This window comes from Artemia franciscana, chromosome 21, assembly GCF_032884065.1.
Source record: "Artemia franciscana chromosome 21, ASM3288406v1, whole genome shotgun sequence".
NCBI lineage: Eukaryota > Metazoa > Arthropoda > Branchiopoda > Anostraca > Artemiidae > Artemia > Artemia franciscana.
The window spans coordinates 19,953,149-19,975,514 of NC_088883.1; the positions used below are offsets into that span (position 1 = coordinate 19,953,149).

Sequence of the window (22,366 nt, forward strand, 5' to 3'; positions counted from 1 at the left end):
AAAATTAATTTAAAATCTTTTCCCAGATAACACGTTTTCTAAAGAAAAGTAAAGAACTCATCTAAGCCAAAAACAAGCAGAAATAAAGTCAAATAATCTTCCAAGCATAAAACTACCCCAAATCACTATCAATAAATAAATAAAACTCAAAACGAACAGATATTACAATAAATTGCCGAGTCAAACTCTTTAAAGTTTCATAAAATGACTGAAACGAGCAGAAATTAACACGAGTGAAGCTGCTAACCCCCATGTTTCCTCAAGACCAGAACATAATTCCCGCATTACTGAAAACAAAATACTTTTCAAATGTTCGCTTTTTTAATTCTATAAATAACAAATGATCATAACTTTAATGAATAAATATCAGTATATCCCAACTGAACTGACAATCCACTGTCATTTTTTTTTTTTTTTTTTTTTTTTTTTTTTAGTAAAGCCCAAATTATGTTCTGGTCTTGAGAAGGCCTAGGGGTTATCAGCCCCACTTATACTAATTTTTACTCGTTTTGAGTTTGACTTCGCTATTTATTGTAATTTCTGTTTGTTTTGAGTTTAATTTATTTATTGATAGTGATTTGGGGTGGTTTTAAAATTAATTAATTTTAAAAGGTTTTATCGTGTTTTATTGACAGAGTCTATAAAATGACAGAATGCAATATGGGTGCAAAATGATCTCTGTATGAAACAAGGGAGCCAGGAACCTATGCAGGGATTTTGTTTCGGGAAAAGCAGTTCCAGGAAAATCAATTGAATTGCACGAAAACAAAGAAAACATGAGAAAAATCTTAGGAATGTGAAGACTTTTTAGGGGGCTAGTATTGAAGTTTGCCCTCCACAAAAGCTTCTAGAGAGCTTTCAAGTCTTTGGGATTTTTTTCATTTTCGTACCTTCCAACACGGATTATAAGTGTTAAGATAGAGAAAAGGCTTTTAAAAAACATGCTGCTCAATTTAAGATTCGACAAGGCTGCAGAATTTGATCCAGCCACGATTTCATTTCATTTGATCCTGTAGAGCATTATGCCAAAATACAAGCAAAATACCGAATTCATGTCCATACTATGGCTAGTACAGGAATCACTAACAGAAACTAAATAAATAGTTGCTCAGATAGTATATAAGCAAAAAAATAACAGAAAATAAATAAGAAAATAAACAGAAAATAAATAAATAGTTGCTCAGATAGTATACAAGCAAGATTATGTACAATTAAATTTAGATTTCAACTTACCTGAATTTAATTGTTTAAGTTACACCTTCAATTCTTTTGTTTTTGCGTTTTCCCGTACAGAATTAGCTACGTTTTCACGTGGGCACCCATGCTTCCAAGAGTTTATTTAGTGGCCCCCAATCTTTTGAGAGGGGTTAATGTCAATTTTCAAGAGTTGAAAAAGGATCTTGAAACATTCAGATCTACCTCTGACTTGCCTTTTTACTCTTTTGTGAAATTATAGGAAAAGTCTTAAGAATCTGTCAGATTTTAAAAACATGTCCGAGTCTAAAGACATATCCGTTTATAATACTGACATGACATATCTGCATATGCAAAAAGACAAAAAGGCCCCTCATATACGTAATAATTTCTGTTCGTTTTAAGTTTTAATGTTGCTCCTTACTTTCAGTTGAAAAGACATGTTTTTTTTTATTTCTGATCGTTTTTTAAATAACGCCAGGATACATGACTCTATATCCACGGAAAAAATCCTCCTCCCAATAGATATTTACTCTGGACAACTAAATCCTGGCGAAAATTTATCCCGGACAATTACCCTTAACATCTCCACGCGTAAAATTGAATCGGTAATGAGAAAGCAAGACATATAAAGAAATACCATATATGAATTCTGGCAAATTCACCCTGCCTCCCCGCTTCTGGAGAGCCAAGAATGTATCCAGAGAAAATAAACTTCATTTTTGAAACAGTAAGACATTTTAGAGTAAATATTGCAAATGAAAAGGCTTTGACTTCTGCATACAATTTTAACATGATCAATTTAAAGGCTTGTTAATTTGTGACTCATCATTGGCTAGATTTTTGCGTGGATTGCTTAACAATCTTTCAAGCCATCTAGACGACTATCTACTCATGTAAAAAAAGGAAAAGGATGCGACACTAGAACCTTAAGGTCTGAACCAGCGGTGCTGATCTCAGTCTCATTGCCCTTCATCCAGGAAGTGCAATGGGGGGATGAGGGCAAACCATCCTATGCTTTTGCACACCTTTTCTCTTTACCTTCCCTAGATTTCCCTGGTACCCATTTAAAGCTGGGTCGACTCTGACCGAGCTTATAGTCACGCCACTGACCCGCCCAAACCAAATAATTGGGTACGCTAGCATTCGAGCCGTCGCCCTCTCGGACAAAGGATCCTAAGTCCAGCGCACCAATCGACTCGGTTAGGACGGCTCCTACTCATTTAAAAAGAGAGAGAGAGAGAGAAAAAAAGTTTTGCAAATGTGGGCAAACATAAAAAGTACCTTTTACGACAATTTTCCTCGCATATTCCGGCAAACGATGCTCTTTATCGGTTTCCATGGTTGGAATAGAATAAACAACAGCCACGAATGGTCTTAAACAGTATAAGACAATCAACCAATCCTGTTCAAGATATTACAAAACCCACCAATGGCATCATGTATTTAGTAACAATGGGTATCAAGGCACGTGCCATACACTATTCTAGAGTAATTAGGGATTGTAATCCATTGTGTTCCTACATACTACCCGCAATACAATAGCTGAATAGAAAATGTAGATCTCTAAAATTGACAGTGGAACTGCTCACAATTCAGCACACATTAATTAGAAAGTAGATACATATGATCATTAATTAGGAATCAGTCAATTAGGTGAACAATATGGTGAACAAAACTTAAAACAAGAAGCCAAAGAAGACATAAAAAGAAGCCAAAACCAAAACTAACACACTGAGGTAACTTCATTACTGTGGCAATCATGAAGCAAAACATGGCAAAGACACAAACAAAAAAGAGAGTAAATCAATAAAAGTTGCACCTATAGTCAGAGAAGTCACTAGCCAAAATGTTCAAAAGGGTGGATTTTATTGACGCTTTGGTTCACTTTCACTACATTAATTTACAAAGTTTTCCAAAAAAAGAAGTACATTTTATAATGAATAAAAACGAACAAATTTAATTTAAACAATTCAAAGAAATAAATTTTCAAAGAAAAGTAAAGAGCCAATCTTAAGCCAAAGATCAGCAAAAATAAAGTCGTATGGTACTTCAAATTTAAAATGAACTACTATGAAGCTGTACATTAAGCCAAAAAAATGCACAGACATTAAAGAGGAATAAATTAGCCCCCCCCCAAAAAAAAAAAAAAAAAAAAAAAAAAAATAGTACCGCAAGCACGATCAGGTTTAATGTTCCTAAGCTTTCTAAGGGCCAGAATGTCACTTGCCTTTAACTTAATACAGGGACACGATCAAACGACTGATACAATTAAGTAAGTGTTGTGCTACTGCTTTCCCTGTCTACCTCTAAGTAAGTGCGTAGGGTTTAAGTGCCATTGACATTTCGTTGAAAACAATACATATTATGAACGATAAGATCTTTATTGGTCAAAATGTCATTATCAACAACAACAAAATAAAGAAAATCAATATGAAACAGTTCGTGGTAACAAATTGTAAATAAGGAGTGACTCGGCCCAATAGCAACCAATATTATTGAAACAGAAAGTTTTGATAGCAATTTAATTAATGCATTAGAAAATTGACCTTTTATGCTGATTGCAAATATATAAAATTCATAATATTTAATGTTATTCGCAAGAAACTAGAAGCTAATCCCTGAAAATTCTGCGGTGGTGGACACAATTATGATGCCACCGCGCCGAAAATGTTTTGCGGTGGTGGACACAATTATGATGCCACCGCGCCGAAAATGTTTTGCGGTGGTGGACACAATTATGATGCCACCGCGCCGAAAATGTTTTGCGGTGGTGGACACAATTATGATGCCACCGCGCCGAAAATGTTTTGACACACTGTTACGCCCTTGATTAATCGGCGCTTGTACTATTTTTAGCATTTTATTCTCTTGTTTTTTCGAAACTTTAAAACACTAATTTGATATCAGTTCTTATCAGCATTCCTTCTTACCTCTAAGCAAGTTTCTCTGAGCGAGTTCCTGGAATATACAATTCCTTTCTGACTTCATTACCATGATCGTACCTCATACAAAATACAGCATACAAACCTCATACAAATCATACATATACAAACCTCATACAACGTACCTCATACAAAAAGCTTAACTTCTCTCAAACAATCTTTTAATCCAAATGATGAACTGCAACATCTTAAACTGCCTGATATTTGAATTAATCTGACAAACTAGAAAATTAAAAATTGTATACTTAATTCAAACCAAACTCTAAAATTTAATGTGCCGTGGTTTTTTCTTTACTAGGTTTTAGGTATATCCGGTGGAACTTGCATTGTCCCCATTTGTAATGAACTGTATCGATCCTCTATGGATCGATATTTACTATGAGTGTATAATGAACTATATCCATCCTTTATGTAAAAAAATAAAAATAAATAAGTTTACAATTTTCAGGCATTTTTCTAGTCAAGCAGTTTGTGGTAACGAACTGTAGTAAGGAGTGACCCGGCTCAATAGTAACCAAAACCTTAAAAAACGGAATTTTGATACCAATAGATGCATAAAAAGAATAATATTTTTATGCTGATTTTAAATATATAGATCAAACTTTTGAGTTAGCCATTTTGTTCAACATAATCGGAACTCCTAATAAGTATGTCTTTCAGGACGACTTAGTCCCCCAGAGTCCCTGGGGGAGGGGCTGCAAGTTACAAAATTTGACCATTATTTACATATAGTAATGGTTATTGGGAAGTGTAGAGACGTTTTCAGAGGGATTTTTTCTGGCTGGGGGTGGGCTACGCGGGAGGATCTTAACATAGAGGAATTCATCATGGGGGAAGAGAATCTCCATGAATGAGGTGCAGGATTTTCTCACATTATTAAAAAAAAACAATGAGAAAATAAACAAAAGTTTTTTTTCAACTGAAAGTAGGGAGCAGCATTAAAACTTAAAACGAACAGAAATTATTACGTATATAAGGGGACTCATCTCCTCCTCAATACCTCACTCTTTACGCTAAAATATTTTTAGTAATTTCAACTATTTATTCTACGGCCTTTGTGGTTCAGGGGTCATTCATAAAGAATAGGGACAAAATTCAAGCTTTAGTGTAAAGTCCGAGGTATTGACGAGGGGGCAAACCCCTTCATATACGTAATAAAAATATACGAATATAGAAGTTTGTTACGTAACTTAATTCGTAAGGTACGTATATTTATTACTAATAAAAACATTCGTAAAAAAAATTAAAAGTTCTAGTTGCCTTTTTAAGTAGCCAAAAAAATTAAAGGGTAACTAGACCTCCTCCTCCGCCCCTTTTTTCTCTAAATCGTCCGATCAAAACAATGAGAAAGAAATTTGGCATAAAAAAATATATGCAAATTTCGTTTTAATTATTCATGCACGGCGAGCCAAAATCAAAACATGTATTAATTCAATAATGGTCAGAAATTAAATAAAAAAAACAAGTTTTTTAACTGAAAGAAAGGAGCGACATAAAATTAAAACAAACAGAAATTATTCCATACATGAATATCCTCAACGCCCCGCTCTTTATGCTGAAGTTCGACTCTTTCTCACAACTCTACTCTTTAAAAGAATAAAAAAAAAATTAGCGTAAAGAGCGCGGTGTTGAAAAGGGGACAGCACTATCCATATACGGAATAGCTTCTGTTCGTTTTAAGTTTTAATGTCGCTTCTTACTTTCAGATGAAAAAACTTTTTTTTTAAATTTAATTTGAATTAAAAGCTTATCATTATTGCCCAGGCATCTTCAATATTTCTGTAGTTTGCATAATAAATTTAGCGATTCTTAACTGAAAATATGCAAGAATATTCTGAGGTTATTATAGCTAACTAGCTGTTGGGGTGGCGCTTCGTGCCACCCCCACGACTAGTTGGTGGGGCGCTTTGCGCCCCCCCCCCAAGCCCCCCCGAGCGCGTAAGTCGTTACGCGCCATATTAGTTACGCGCCATTGTAGTTGTGTCCCTGTGTCCCACCTGTGAATATAGATAGATTTATATATGTGTTTCAAACTACGTAAAAATTGCGAATATACAACATTCTTGGCTTTCCCATTGTCTGTGCATATACAAAGACGTATGTACTAATAATGACGTCATATGCAAACGCTCTTTTTACAAACGAACAAACATGCATACACACAACTCGTTTTTATATAGATAGATAGATAGATAGATACAATACAAATTAACTGCGTAAAACTTGCGAATATACAACATTCTTCGCTGTCCAATTGTCGCTGCATATAAATAGATTGTCAGGTTTACCGACCCTCGAACATGCAACGTACAATTGTCCATGGGAAAAACAATCAGTATTAAGATCTATACCACATTTTTCTAATGATTGACCTTGAGCTTTGTTAATGGTGATTGCAAATGCTAATCGAATTGGGAATTGCAATCTTTTAAATTGAAAAGGCAGATCCGTTGGAATCATGGGAATACGAGGAATAAGAACAGCCTCACCCTCAAAAGGCCCTGTCAAGATTGTGGCCTCTATTAGGTTTTCCATTGTTTTTTTACGGCAAGTCGCGTGCCATTGCAAAGCTTTGGTGGGTTGATATTTCTTAAAAGTATTATTGGTACGCCTATTTTTAGTTGTAGCACGTGTGGTGGAAACCCTGAAGGATCTATGGAATTTAAAAATTCAGATGGATAATTAACCGCTTCATTTGGTTCCAAAACTGTGTCGACTGACTTGTAAAGGACTGCCTGGTCTCGAATCTTGGTTAAAACAATATTGTTGATTTCGTGGACGTCTATATTTTTGGGTGCGAGAATCGCTCTTTCACTTAGCCATTTATTATTTTTATAATTTTTTCGAATATTCGGAAATACTTTTTCAATCAATTCATTTTTGGACGTCACTAAATTACAGAAATCAGCAGATAGTTGTATACGTCCTGAAATTGAGTCTACTGGGAGCTTTCCGTTTCCAATTGCCAGCAATTGATCTGAAAATGTTTGACCAGAGTCATCGTTTTGCAATCGGACACGCATATTTGTAGTTAATTTTAATATTTTTACGTGTGCCCATAAATTAGAATTTTTCAGGCAAGCATTCATTTCGTCTGCAGGAGTTGATCTAGGTATTATAGGTGATGTTTGCCTGAAATCTCCCGCAAGCAATATTAATGTGCTGCCAAAGGGTTTCGAATTCCCTCTTAAATCTTTCAAGCATTGATCCAGAGCCTCGAGCGATTTTTTGTGTGCCATTGTGCACTCATCCCAAATAATAAGTTTGCATTGCTGCAATACTTTACCCATCCCAGATGATTTGGAAATATTGCACGTGGGAGTTTCTGTAGAATGCAAATTCAGAGGCAATTTCAAAGCGGAATGAGCAGTTCTTCCACCAGGCAGCAATGTTGCGGCTATTCCGGACGACGCAATTGCCAACGCTTTATCATTTATTGATCGAATTGATGCCAGAATCAGTTTTATCACAAACGTTTTACCAGTACCTCCTGGCGCATCCAAAAAGAAAATTTCTCCAACGGTGTTATCGACACAATGCATTATCGTATCATAAATGTCTTTTTGTTCCGACGTTAAGTTGGAAATGTTATTTTGTACACACGACAATAGATCACTCGTACTGTAACTTTGTTCACGATCCAATTCTACACATGTCGAAACAGCAGCGATACGGTTAGGTGAAGGCATTCCCAAATCCTGAAGAGGTTTGTTTGCCATACGTACGCACAAATCTTCTATAATAACTAAAGTGTAGTTATAAATTTCTGATGTAAAATCAAAACTCATATCTGACGTCTCTAACTGTTTTCGATGGAGTATATCTTCGGACATTTTTGACTTATATCTTTCCCATAACTCTGTAGGAGCTGATGGAGAGCAAGTTGTTAAAATGATGCCAAACAATGCACGAATTTGACTTGGGGTTGACGTTTCGCACGCGTCATTGATGCAGTTATCCTAGTGTTGGTCACTCTCCAATAAATTCAGAGCTTGGCATGCACTACGGTAAGTGTCATGTATAGTACCGTTTACAGTTCTCAAATACTCAAAGGATGTCGGACCGGGTACATTCACCAAAAGCTGGCGTAGAAAGAAGCATTCATGTTGATTGGGGTGTACGGTGTAGAGTCTTCCTATCATGGTATCTTTGAAGATGGTAGGTTGGCCGTCGACTGACTTACCCTGTTTTCGACGTTCAAATACTTTATTTTTAGTATTCCACGTGTAATACGAAGGCACTTCAGTATACAGCAGTTTTTTTGCAAAAGAATCATTATTGCAAAGCGAAAAAAAAAGCTGTTAATGTTGTATCCGGTGGATTCAGGGCTCTTTGTTACACGTTGGTTTCCGTGAAATAAACACGTTGACCATTCTGTAAATGTACCGCTAGGTGAACAACAGCTGGACTACGTTCATGTATCGGAAATGAAAGAATTCGCCAAACAGCTTCATTACTGCTTATGTATCTTCCAGCCTGATATTGTACGATTTCGTCGAAATCTTTGATTTCGGGCTGCAAGCCAAAAACTGCCATGTCACTGCCTTTGTTGACGTATTTACATATGTATTTGATTGCCTTTACGGAGTTACAGTATTCAACGCTTGTGTGTGCATTAAATGTTTTTGATAATAATGGGGAATATGGACCAACCCACTGGTTATCTACTTCGATGGTGGTACCGTTACGCTTCTTTATTATTGCTGTTTTACCGCCATCTTCAGTAGATCTTCTTCTATATTGTGGGTAACCATCATTGCCAGTAATTGTGTTTGATACTAAAAGTCGAGGATATTGCTTTGTGAACCTTCCTTTGGCCATGCATGGTGAATTTTCGTTCAGTGCACCGCAAGGTCCATGTATCATATTTTTTACAATAATATCATGTAACTCCTTATCGACATTTTTATCAGTTATTTCAGCGGAAATCACATCATCAATTTCGTTCGAAGTAATTTTTTTATGTAGCCAGATTAGTATATGTGCGTGTGGCAAACCTCGTTTTTGCCATTCCACTGAGTACATCCAGCATCGCACTGACCCAAACACTTCAAGTTTTACTATGTAGTTTATCAGTGATTTCAACTTTTGCCGGAAGACACGGGCCGTAATGTCATGCCTATGAACCGCCGATTGTCCTTGAAGTAAAAGCTGCAGTATCTCGTCCCAAGATTGATTACATGTAAATGTAATAAATAAATCTGGACGACCATAGTGACGAACATACGCAATAGCATCTTGAGCATATTCATGCATATGACGGGGACTGCCAGCATATGACGAAGGTAAAATTGTTAATCTTCCAACGTTTGTGGTATTACCGTCATTTATAACTGCATCTCGCAAATGAATGTATTGTTCAGAGCGGAGCTTGGTCTGATTCAGGCGGATATATAGCAAACGTTCTGATTCAATTTTAGCATACATATCAACGACAAATTGGTGAAACAATTCACGGCATTTTAAAATATAATTTTCTTCATCCTGCCGAATCATTAGTCTATAGGAATAATAATGCATTGCACTGCATTTCTTATTCATTTCTTTGTTAGTGGCTGGATTCATCAATTTAATATTAAAGTGATAGCCGTCGGCTCCATCCCAAAAATTGATAGGATATTGTAGGGCACCGTAGCATCGATGAGTTTCAGCAATTCTTAACAACTGAGCGTTTCGCTTATGAAGAATAATATCTCGAGGTAAAAACTGATCACCGACCATAACGATTGCCACTTCGTCGATAGTTGGAGCATTGTATCTACGCACATGTTGGCCAGGAGGCGTTTTGTCAGCGGAAATAACAATTTTATGCGTATCAGTAGGCATCAAATCGATGGCTGTTTTGAACAGACGCACTAAATTATTATATTCGTGGAAAAGATGTTGCAATTGGGAAACGATTGTCCTTTCAACGTTGGGAGAAATTTCGCAACGTGCATTCAATTCAGAATTTCTATCACTGATGAAGTACAATTGTAAAAATTTATGATTCTCGCCTGAGAATGGTAGAAGGGACCCTGCTCTATGATAAATTTGCCCTTTTACTTTGAAAGTAGACATAAATTGATCTGGATTTTCGATTTGGGCTCCAAACGACGTCATTTGGAAACATGAGTTGTATTTTCTGATTTGTGACAAAAAACGCTTAGATTCTGACGTAGTTCCAGTAAGGAAAGTCTTCAATGGCTCTGGTGGTGCAGCCAATAGAGGAATTTTAACTTTTCCTGAGGCGCAACACATTCCCATTGTTTCACCATTGAATTTCAAGGCCTTGCAATAGGGACAAATTTTAGACATTCTCCCGATTTGAACACATCTACTCAAGCTATAATCATCGACTGGGCTGTACCTGAATGCCAGGCGATAACTTTCACGTTGCTCTGATTCCTCGGCACGCTTTCTTTTCTTACTTTCTCTATCAGCAGCAAGCCTGATTTCTTGCTGTTCTTGTGATTCCTCGGCACACCTTCTTTTTTCACTTTCTCTTTTAGCAGCAAGTCTGCTTTCGCGTTGCTCTGGTAGTTCCTCGGCACGCTTTCTGTTCTTTCTTTCTCTATCAGCCTCAAGCCTGTTTCCTTGCTCTTCTTTTGATTCCTCGGCACGCTTTCTGTTCTTTCTTTCTCTATCAGCCTCAAGCCTGTTTCCTTGCTGTTCTTTTGATTCCTCGGCACGCTTTCTTTTCTGACTTTCTCTATCAGCAGCAAGTTTTTTGGCATAGACTCTTTGAGCATCTTCATCGGCTTTTGCCATTGTAAGTTCATCAGTCATTTTAAAGCTAAACATTAATAGATTTCTACGTGAACATATATGTCCTAAATATCTTTAATGACGTCCCCGTCATAGCAAAAATGACGACAACTAACTTCATGACGTCAGTCGACACAGAAACATGACGTTTCTTGACAGACCGACACACAGACAGACAACTTATTTTTATATATATAGATAGATGGAATTAATTTTGCACCATACATGGTTACAACCTAACATTATAACGCTAATCATCATTCTTGCACATGAAAAAAAAGTTTTTCGTAAAAGGATAATAAGAAATGCAATTTCTCAGGGATAGTAAGGAATGAATTTTGAATTAAAGCCAAAGATTATGTTGAACTTGGACCATCTGAGGAAAGCAAAGAACGATATTTAAACCAATTAGCTAATTAGCTAAGAAACCCTCGTATATTTTGAAAAATTCTAAAATTTGAGCAATGGGGCTAAAAATTCTATAAGAGAAAGAGTATCACACTTTGAGGCCGAAAATTATCTGCCTCTATACGGGTCCCATTATCATAGTTGGATCTACCATTACTGTGGTATGGTTTGTTGCCACTAGAAAGCTGAATTTGAAAGTAAAAACTCTAGAGTGAAAAAGAGGACAGAAGCATCGTTTGTTTACGGACCATCAGCAACTAATTCTGAAGCTGAATTCTGTGCTGCAATTGAGAAAATACCTGAAAAAGGTATCGACAGAGGGGAATCGAAACCATTTGTTCCTGTATGGAATTTTCTATTCAAGCTAAATTAGTGAAAATACGTGGATTACTTAGAAATATAGAATATATGATATATGTAGACTACGTGATACTTACGTTGATACTCTGTTTAGTGATCTGCGGAAAAAACAAACGAGAATACATTCGATCTAAGCATGATCATTGACCATTAAAAGAATTGTGAAATTACCCATTACTTGGTGTAAATATAAATTGAATGTTTCTTTTCCAAGTACAATTTTGAAGGTTTTAATAATAAAGTTGAAGAAACAACGATTACCAACTTAACAAAAAGATCCTGACCTCAAAGTGAAGAATTCATATGTGGTCGTACAGATCTTTAATTCCATCTAGCCATCTCCTCTTCTATCTGGACATTCAATTCTATATCCTTTCCTATCACTATGCCGGCCCAAGAACTGAGAAACTTAATATTATTATTTAAAAGCCGCTTTTTTCTTTCTCCTCTTCCATCAGCACATTTAATTCTATCTCCTTTCCCATCATTAAGCCGTCCCTAGAACCAAGGAACTTAGTATTATTATTTAAAAGCCACTTTTTTCATTCTCCTCTTCCATCTACACATTCAATTCTATCTCCTTTTCCATCACTAAGTCGACCCTAGAACCAAGAAGCTTAGTATTATTATTCAAAGGCCGCTTTTTTCATTCTCCTCTTCTATCTAGTCATCTCCTCTTCCATCAGCACATTTAATTCTATATCCTTTCCCATCTCTAAGCCGACCCTAGAACTGAAAAACTTAGTATTATTATTTAAAAGCCGCTTTTTTCATTCTCCTCTTCCATCTGCACATTCAATTCTATCTCCTTTTCCATCACTAAGTCGACCCTAGAACCGAGAAGCTTAGTATTGTTATTCAAAGGCCACTTTTTTCATTCTCCTCTTCTATCTAGTCATCTCTTCCATCTGCACATTCAATTCTATATCCTTTCCCATCTCTAAGCCGACCCTAGAACCGAAAAACTTAGTATTATTATTGAAAATCCGTTTTTTTCGTTCTCCTCTTCCATCTAGCCATCTCCTCTTCCATCTGGACATTCAATTTTATCTCCTTTTCCCATCACTAAGCCGACCCTAGAGCCGAAAAGCTAAGCATCAAACAATTCGTGGTAACGAACTGTAGTTAGGAGAGACCCGGCACGATAGTAACCGAAACTCTAAAAAACAGAATTTTAATACCAATAGTTATATCAAAAGAATTACACTTTAATGCTGATTTTAAATATATAAGTTTCATCAAGATTAGTTCTGCCCATCAAAAGCTACGAACCTGAGGAAATTTGCCTTATTTTAGAACGTTGGGGGGAAACAGTTTTTCGGTTCTATGGTCGGCTTAGTGATGGGGAAGGAAATAGAATTGAATGTGCAGATGGAAGAGGAGGATGAAAAAAGCGGCCTTTAAATAATAATACTCGGTTCAAGGGTCGGCTTAGTGATGGGAAAGGAGATAGAATTGAATGTTCTAATGGAAGAGGAGATGGCTATATGGAAAAGGAGAAAAAAAAACGGCTTTTGAATAATAGTACTAAGTTTTTCGGTTCTAAGGTAGGCTTAGTGATGGGAAGGGAGACATAATTGAATGTCCAGATGGAAGAAGAAATGGCTAAATGGAAGAGGAGAAAGAAAAAATAATTTTCTAGAAACAAAAAATAGTTATCATAGTTTTGATCAGATGATTTTAATAAAAAAAAGAGGTCTGGAGGAAGCCTAGTTGCCCTCCAGTTTTTGGCTACTTAAAAATACAACTAGATTTTTTTATTTTTTGTACTAACATTTTGGTTAGTAATAAACATACGTACCTTACGAATTAACTTACGTAACGAACTTCTATATTTGCGTATTTTTATTATGTATGTGTGGGGGTTTGCCCTCTGGTCAATACCTCGCTTTTTACAATAAAGTTTGAATTTTATCCCAAATCTTAAAGAATGACCCCTGAATCAAAAAGGCCGTAGAATAAATAGTTGAAATTACTAAAAATACTTTAGCGTAAAGAGCAAGGTATTGTGGAGAAGACGAACCCCCTTGTTAACATAATATTTTATGTTCGTTTAAAGTAGTAATGCTACTCATTACTTCCAGGAGAAAAAAATTATAATTTAATTTCTCATCTTTTTAAATAATACTAGAAAATCCTGCGCCCCCTTCATGGAAATTATCTTCCCTCGTGATTAATTCCTCCATGGAAAGATCCTCCTACGCAACCCCTCCCACCCAACACTTAAATTCTTCCTGAAAACGTCTGTACACTTCATAATGACCATTACTATATGTAAACAATGGTCAAAGTTTGTAACTTGCAGCCCCTCGCCCCGGGGACTATGGGGGATTAAGTCGTCCTCAAAGACACAGTTATTAGGTTATCGACTAAGCTAAACAGAAGGGCTATCACAATTTTGTCCCGGTGACTTTGGGGAAAAATATGCGTTGGAAGGGGCCTAGGTGCCCTCCAATTTTTTGTTACTTAAAGAGGACACTAGAACTTCTAATTTCCGTTAGAATGAGCCCTCTCGCAACATTCTAGGACCACTGAACCGATACGATTACCCCAGGAAACAAAAGAACAGAAATTACTCCGGATATGAAAAGGGCTGTTCCCTCCTCAGCACCCCGCTCTTTACGCCAAAGTTGTTTACTGTTTATTAAAGTAGAATTGAAAGAAAGAGTCAAACTTTAGCGTAAAGAGCGGGGTGTTGAGGAGGGAACAGCCCCTTTCATATACGGAGTAATTTCTGTTCGTTTTAAGTTTTAATGTCGCTCCTTACTTTCAGTTAAAAAAACTTTTTTTTTGTTTAATTTCTGAACGTTTACAGAAATTATTACGCATGTGAGGGGTTCACCTCCTCCTAATACCTCACTATTTACGCTAAAGTATTTTTGGTAATTTCAACTATTTATTCTGCGGCCTTTGTGATTCGGGGGTCATACTTAAGGAATTGGGGCAAAATTTAAGCTTTAGTGTAAAGAGCGAGGTATTGACGAGGGGGAGAACCCCCTCATATACGTAGTAAAAATATACTAATATAGAAGTTCCTTACGTAAGTTTATTCGTAAGTTATATATATTTTTACTAATAAAAACGTTCGTAAAAAATGAAAAGTTCTAGTATTCTTTTTAAGTAACCAAAAAATTGGAGGGTAACTAGGCCTCCTCCCCCGCTCCTTTTTTTTTCTCAAAATTGTCCGAAACGTTCTGATGGAAGAGGAGATGGCTAGATGGAAGAGGAGAAAGAAAAAAGTGGCTTTTAAATAATAATATTAAGTGTCTCAGTTCTAGGATCTTTTTTTTTAAGTTGGTAATCGTTGTTTTTTCAACTTTATTATTAAAACCTTCAAAAGTGTACTTGGAAAAGAGACATTCAATTTATATTTACACCAAGTAATTGGTAATTTCACAATTCTCTTAATGGTCAATGATCATGCTTAGATCGAATGTATTCTCGTTTTGTTTTTTCCGCAGATCACTAAACAGAAGCGTTTCATTGCTTATACCGTTGAGATAAGTATCACGTAGTCTACATATATCATATATTCTACATTTCTAAGTAATCCACGTATTTTCACTAATTTAGCTTGAATAGATAATTCTGTCGATACCTTTTTCAGGTGTTTTCTCAATTGCAGCACAGAATTCAGCTTCAGAATTAGTCTATGATGTTCCTTAAACCAACGATGCTTCTGCCCTCTTTTTCACTCAAGAGTTTTTACTTTCAAATCAGCTTTCCAGTGGCAACAAACCATACCACCGTAATGGTGGATCCCACTATGATAATGGGACCCGTATAGATGCAGATAATTTTCGGCCTCAACGTGTGATACTATTTCTCTTATGGAAATTTTAGCCCCAGTGCTCAGGATATTTTTTTTAAATGTACAAGGGTTTCTTAGCTAATGGGCTAAATGCTGAGATTCTTGAAGTTATTGACTTGCGAAAATTTGGGAACCAGAAGGAGACATCTACTTCACACTACCTTGTTAATCTTCTTAACACCATTCTTAAAAACCTTGAAAACCCTGATACTTGGTTGAACCTTTTATTAATTTATCTCCAGGAAGCGTTCGACCACATTGACCACAATATCCTTGTGAATAAACTGCTAAAGGAGCGACCCGGCTCAATAGTAACCAAAACTCTAAAAAATGGAATTTTGATACCAATACCTACATCAAATGAATCGCATTTTAATGCTGATTTTAAATATATAAGTTTCATCAAGTTTAGTCTTACCCATCAAAAGTTACGAGCCTGAGAAAATTTGCATTATTTTAGAAAATAGGGGGAAACGCCCCCTAGAAGTCATAGAATCTTAACGAAAATCACACCATCAGATTCAGCGTATCAGAGAACCCTACTGTAGAAGTTTCAAGCTCCTATCTACAAAAATGTGGAATTTTGTATTTTTTGCCAGAAGGCAGATCACGGATGCGTGTTTATTTGTTTTTTTGTTTTTTTCCCCAGGGGTGATCGTATCGACCCAGTTGTCCTAGAATGTTGCAAGAGGGCTCATTCTAAAGGAAATGAAAAGTTCTAGTGCCCTTTTTAAGTGACCAAAAAAATTGGAGGGCACCTAGGCCCCCTCCCACGCTAATTATTTTACCAAAGTCAACGGATCAAAATTCTGAGATAGCCATTTTATTCAGCGTAGTCGAAAAACCTTATAACTATGTCTTTGGGGACGACTTACTCCCCCACAGTCCCCATGGGAGGGGCAACAAGTTGCAAACTTTGACCAATGCTTACATATAGTAATGGTTATTGGGAAGTGTACAGGCGTTTTCAGGAGGATTTTTTTGGTTGGGGGAGGGGTTGAGAAGAGGGGGATATGCTGGGGGAACTTTCCATCGATAATTTGTCATGGGGGAAGAAAATCTCCATGAAGGGAGCGCAGGATTTACTAGCATTATTTAAAAACACAATGAAAAAATAAATATGAAAAAGTTCTTTCAGCTGGAAGTAAGGAACAGCATTAAAACTTAAAACAAACAGAAATTATTACCCATTTGAGGGGCCCACCTCCTCCTAATACCTCGCTCTTTACGTTAAAGTATTTTTAGTAATTTCAACTATTTATTCTACGGCTTTTGTGATTCTGGGGTCATTCTTAATGAATTGGGACAAAATTTAAGCTTTAGTGTAAAGAGCGAGGATCTGACAAAGGGGCGAACCCCCTTATATATGTAATAAAAATATGAGAATACAAAAGTTCTTTACGTAAGCTAATTTATAAGTTACGTAAATCTTTTACTAATAAAAATATTCGTAAAAAATTAAAAGTTCTAGTTGCCTTTTTAATTAACCAAAAAATCGGAGGGCAACTAGGCTTCCTCCCCCGCTCTTTTTTTCTCAAAATCATTCGATCAAAATTATGAGAAAGCCATTTAGCCAAAAAAAAAATGCAAATTTCGTTTTAATTATTCCTCTGCGGAGAGCCAAAATCAAAACATGCATTGATTCAAAAACGTTCAGAAATTAAATAAAAAAAAACAAGTTTTTTTAACTGAAAGTAAGGAGCGACATTAAAACTTAAAACGAACAGAAATTACTTCGTATATGAAAGAGGCTGCTTCCTCATCAACGCCCCGCTCTTTACGCTAAAGTTTTTTACTGTTTTAAAAAGAAGAATTGAGAGACAGAGTCAAACTTTAGCGTAAAGAGCAGGGCGTTGATGAGGAAGCAGCCCCTTTCATATACGAAGTAAATGAAGTATTAAAAGCTCAATTATGACATTAATTGGCGTCGTCACTTAGGAGGCTTCATTGTCGAAGATGAAGTAAACCCTAATAAATTGTCAGTTATGATAGTTATTGTTTTAAAAATCATCCCCCACTTTCACAAATCCAATGCCTCCCAAATCTCTGTTACATGCATTAAACTACTTAGAGTGACAATTACTACTAACTTGAAGTGGGACTCCCAAGTTCAAAACACCCTGAAACAAGCTTCCCCTTCAGTTTCCCTTCTAAAACTTTTGATAAGATTTTCTTGCTCCCCTAAGGATCTACTCCAATTTTATTGTTCTTTTATTCGGCCAATACTCAAGTTTGCTTGTCCAGTGTGGCCTTTTGGTCTTTCTTCAGAGCATATTCATAAGATTGAAAAGGTCCAAAAACGAGCACTTAGAATCATAAATGGTGAAGGGAAGGTTCCATATCGTTATCTACTAGGTAAGTTCAAGCACACCACGTTGGTCGAGAGAAGGAACCTCTCGTGCCTTTATTTCGATACCAACACCCCATCCGTTCCCCAATTACGCTCCATCATCCCCAAAAACTACAGTCCCGCCCACAATAGACCGTACCGTATAAAATCCCAAAAAGTCCCCAAAGTGATTCCCATTCCCACTAAACATGAAAGATGCCGCAAGAGTTTTGTTGAGCTGCATAATAGCCAGGAAACTAGTCATTAGTTTTATCATTATCTATTTGTTTTTGACTAACTTTAGTGTCACTCGTGGTCCTTTACCCCAGCATCACAAGATTCCAACACATTCTTTCGGTACAAGATTGATAGCCATGCTTAATGGCGTACACTGATTATTATTCGATTTTTAATGCAGTTCTCGGCACCTTGTCACATCGGATGGACTACCCGGGCACAAAAAAAACTCTCATAATATGTTCAAGTCTTGGAGCGACGGGACACTAAAAGAACTAAGAAAATTTACTATGCTGTTGTTTTGCCTATCAAAGATATTAAAGTGGTTTTACCTGAATTTTTCAGGAAATTCCGTGAATTGTAGAAGGGAAGGAATGATATTTTTCATTTTTATAATCAAGACCGATAAGGCATTTCTCAAAATTTAAGGGGGGATTCGTGTTTTCAATGTAAATACTAAAAAAATTACGTTTTCAAAATATTGGGAGATATAAAATCTAGCAGGATATCCCCTCCAGTCGATCCATATAACAAACAAACATTACAAATTGAGCTTTGTTTGATACATATCCTGACTCATCCCATTTAAAATTTTAATATTTTACACACCCTTATATTTGTGTAGCATTTTGGAGTTAGAATCTTAAAAATGTCTTCTACATTGGGTAGAAAATTTTAAATGTTCTTAAACTGACTAACAAAATCTTATTCACGATGTCACGTTCTATCTAAATGAGTAAAATGACCCTTGCCATATCCCGGAAGTACGGTGTGTCGCCAGTTGAGAAACACTGTTATACATGGTCTTACTTAATTTTTCCATTTCAGCTTCTTAACAATTTCAATCATTAACTAATTCTTTAATGTTGTAAACATCATCTGGTTCAAATCAAAATGGGGCCTTTCATAGCCCATGAAATTTTACTTTTCTTCTTCTTCTTTTTTATTAGTTACTCGTATTATGTCCATTTCCATCGGTAAAGCTTGACAAATTTTGGATGAGTGTCTTAATAATCAAGGACTTTATGATTTTGCTCGTCTTGGAATTTAGAGCATCCTGTTTTGTGCCGTGACCCAAGTGTTTAAGGTGTAGAAATTTTTTTTAGCAAAGGTTTAAAGATTTTTTTGTGCTTTGAGTTTTCCAGTGGTATTTTTTTTTTTACTGCCGTTAATAAAAATCCCATTGGTAAAAAAAACTATGTTATATTAAGGAAAAACAGTGTGATCTACGGAATTATTTACATTATCCTTTTCTTTGGGACACGATGGCATTGCCTTTCAAGTATGCTAATGCAAAATGCTCATTTTGAAACTCTGGTTCTATTCTCCAGTAATTCAAGCATAATTTCACTCTTAACAAATGAAAAGAAGCTTCTTTTTTCTGGAGTTTTCAAACAGTTCGTGGCAACGAACTGTAGTAAGGAGCGACCCGGATCAATAGTAACCAAAACTCTAAAAAATTGAATTTTGATATCAATAGCTACACCAAAAGAATCGCATTTTAATGCTGATTTTAAATATATAAGTTTCATCAAGTTTAGTCTTACCCATCAAAAGTTACGAGCCTGACAAAATCTGCCTTATTTAAGAAAATAGGGGGGAACACCCCCTAAAAGTCATAGAATCTTAACGAAAATCACACCATCAGATTCAGCGTATCAGAGAACCCTACTTTAGAAGTTTGAAGCTCTTATCTACAAAAATGTGGAATTTTGTATTTTTTGCCAGAAGACAAATCACGGGTGCGTGTTTATTTGTTTGGTTTTTTTTTTGTTTTTTTTTTCTTTTTCCCAGGGGTCATCGTATCAACCAAGTGGTCCTAGAATGTCGCAAGAGGTCTCATTCTAACGGAAATGAAAAGTTCTAGTGCCCTTTTTAAGTGACCAAAAAAATTGGAGGGCATCTAGGCCCCCTCCCACGCTCATTTTTTTCCCAAAGTCAACGGATCAAAATTTTGAGATAGCCATTTTGTTCAACATAGTCGAAAACCATAATAACTATGTATTTGGGGATGATTTACTCCCCCACAATCCCTGGGGGAGTGGCTGCAAGTTACAAACTTTGACCAGTGTTTACATATAGTAATGGTTATTGGGAAGTGTACAGACGTTTTCAGGGGGATTTTATTTTGTTTGGGGGGTGGGGCTGAGGGGAGGGTGCTATGTTGGAGGATCTTTCCTTGGAGGAATCTGTCATGGGGGAAGAAAAATTCAAGGAAAAGGGCGCATGATTTTCTAGCATTATTATAAGAAAACAATGAAAAATAAACATGAAAACGTTTTTTCAAATGAAAGGAAGGAGTAGCATTGAAACTTAAAACGAACAGAGATTATTACGCATATGAGGGGTTCCAAAAATACTTTAGCATAAAGAGCGAGGTATTTAGGAGGAGATAAATACCTCGCTCTTTATCTAAAGTATTTTTAGTAATTTCAACTATTTATTCTACGGCCTTTCTGATTCAGGGGTCATTCTTAAAGAATTGGGACAAAACTTAAGATTTAGTGTAAAAAGCGAGGTATTAACGAGGATACAAACCCCCTTGTATACATAATAAAAATATAAGATTATGAAAGTTTGTTACCTAAGTTGCTAATTTATAAGTTACGTATATTTTTTACTAATAAAAACGTTCGTTAAAAATTAAAAGTTCTAGTTGCCTTTTTAAGCAACCGAAAAATTGGAAGGCAACTAGGCCTCCTTCTCCACCCCTTATTTCTCAAAATCGTCTGATCAAAACTAAGAGAAAGCCATTTAGCCAAAAAAGAATTAATATACAAATTTCATTTTAATGATTTATGTGCGGAGAGCCAAAACCAAACATGCATTAATTCAAAAACGTTCAGAAATTAAATAAAAAAAAACTATTTTTTTTAGCTGAAAGTAAGGAGCGGCATTAAAACTTAAAACGAACAGAAATTACTCCGTATATAAAATGGGTTGTCCCCTCCGCAATCCCTCGCTCTTTACGCTAAAGTTTGACTCTTTGCCACAATTCTACTTTTAAAACAATTAAAAGCTTTAGCGTAAGGGGCGAGGGATTGCGGAGGGGACAACCCATTTTATATACGGAGTAATTTCTGCTCGTTTTAAGTTTTAATGCCGCTCCTTACTTTCAGCTAAAAAATTAGTTTTCTTTTTATTTAATATTAAACTAAAACGCAAAGCTTATGGTTTGGAAATCATAGATAAGCTCTTGGGAACATCCATACTTTCCTAAGTTCTTTGGATAATTTGTATTGATCATTCTAAGAAACCTTTGGAACCAAATTTACCACAGATTAATATATCACACAACAGGAGCAGAAATTAAACAAAGCTTCATAGCATCCGTAGGTATTTCCTAAACTAGGAACTATTCTTCAGTTCCAGGTTATAATTAAAATCAGAAAGATGGACCACGTATGTATTACGTATGTATACGTGGCCAGTATTCTTTGAAATCTCAAGCTCTGGTATCTGTTAACTGATTTCACCACCCACAGACACCTAAAGTCGTGATAAAATCTTACTAAATTCAACTACCTACCCTAAGAAATCCAATAAATAAAACAGGGGGTTATAGTATCTCCCTGCATATAGTTTTAGCATAGGCTATCGTCATTTATGGTTTATCAGAAGCATGGATGTATAACGAGTTGACAGACACTTTCCATGCCCTTTGCTTTGGCTGTCAGCCTTGATGGTCAAAGTTGTCCCATGTCTTTAATATGTTTTGTCAAATATGGCTTTGAAAAATGGACACCCTGACAAGCAGATGAAGATTTTCCAGAGAAATTGATCTGGGTACCCAACTGACAGATCGTATTTCAAACACTAAGCTGTATAAAAAGTGTGGATATAAACTAATTTTTCTCATTTGATTTAACTTGTCCATTTCAGCTTCTTAGCAGTTTCACTTAGCAAGGTTCAAAAAAAAACCTCATAACCCTCCCCCCCCCAACTAAATAATTTCAAAAATGGCAATGGTTTAGAAATGAAATGGTTTTGAATTGCCTACGACGGAGAGTAAATGCCTGTTTTCATGTAGTTTCTTCATTGTCATGATGGCAACTAACGACATTTTTTTATTGTAATTTCGGTAAGATTTACGGTAATTTCGTTGTCAATATAACAGTGACTGCACGTAAATCCTCGGGTATGTTCTATTCTGATTGATATCCAGTAGAATATAGCCATAGGGTTTATTTGTAGCCTGATTACACGCCGAGAGTAGAAATTTCGGTTCACCAGGGTATATTTGTCTGTTTAAAGTTATGAGGAAACTTGAATCACGAACAGCCCTGTAGATGATATAGTAAGTACAATTCAAAGCAAGTATCCTCAACATTTGCT

General features: G+C 36.1%; 1 protein-coding gene across 7 annotated transcripts in view; it reads right to left on the reverse strand.

Annotated features, from left to right (window-relative positions):
* LOC136040750 (ventral anterior homeobox 1b-like) overlaps positions 1 to 22,366 on the reverse strand; it is an 86,289-nt gene that overhangs the window by 22,365 nt on the left and 41,558 nt on the right. Inside the window, exon 1 of one of the 7 annotated variants that reach the window (XM_065725065.1) lies at positions 4,128 to 4,226. The exons of 5 other annotated variants lie outside the window; for them this stretch is intronic. In XM_065725065.1, coding sequence (XP_065581137.1) covers positions 4,128 to 4,191 — 64 coding nt within the window. In that variant the 5' untranslated portion in view covers positions 4,192 to 4,226. Of the gene's footprint in view, positions 1 to 2,478; positions 2,713 to 4,127; positions 4,227 to 22,366 lie in introns of those variants that run through there. One more of the 7 variants, XM_065725066.1, reaches the window with a different exon arrangement.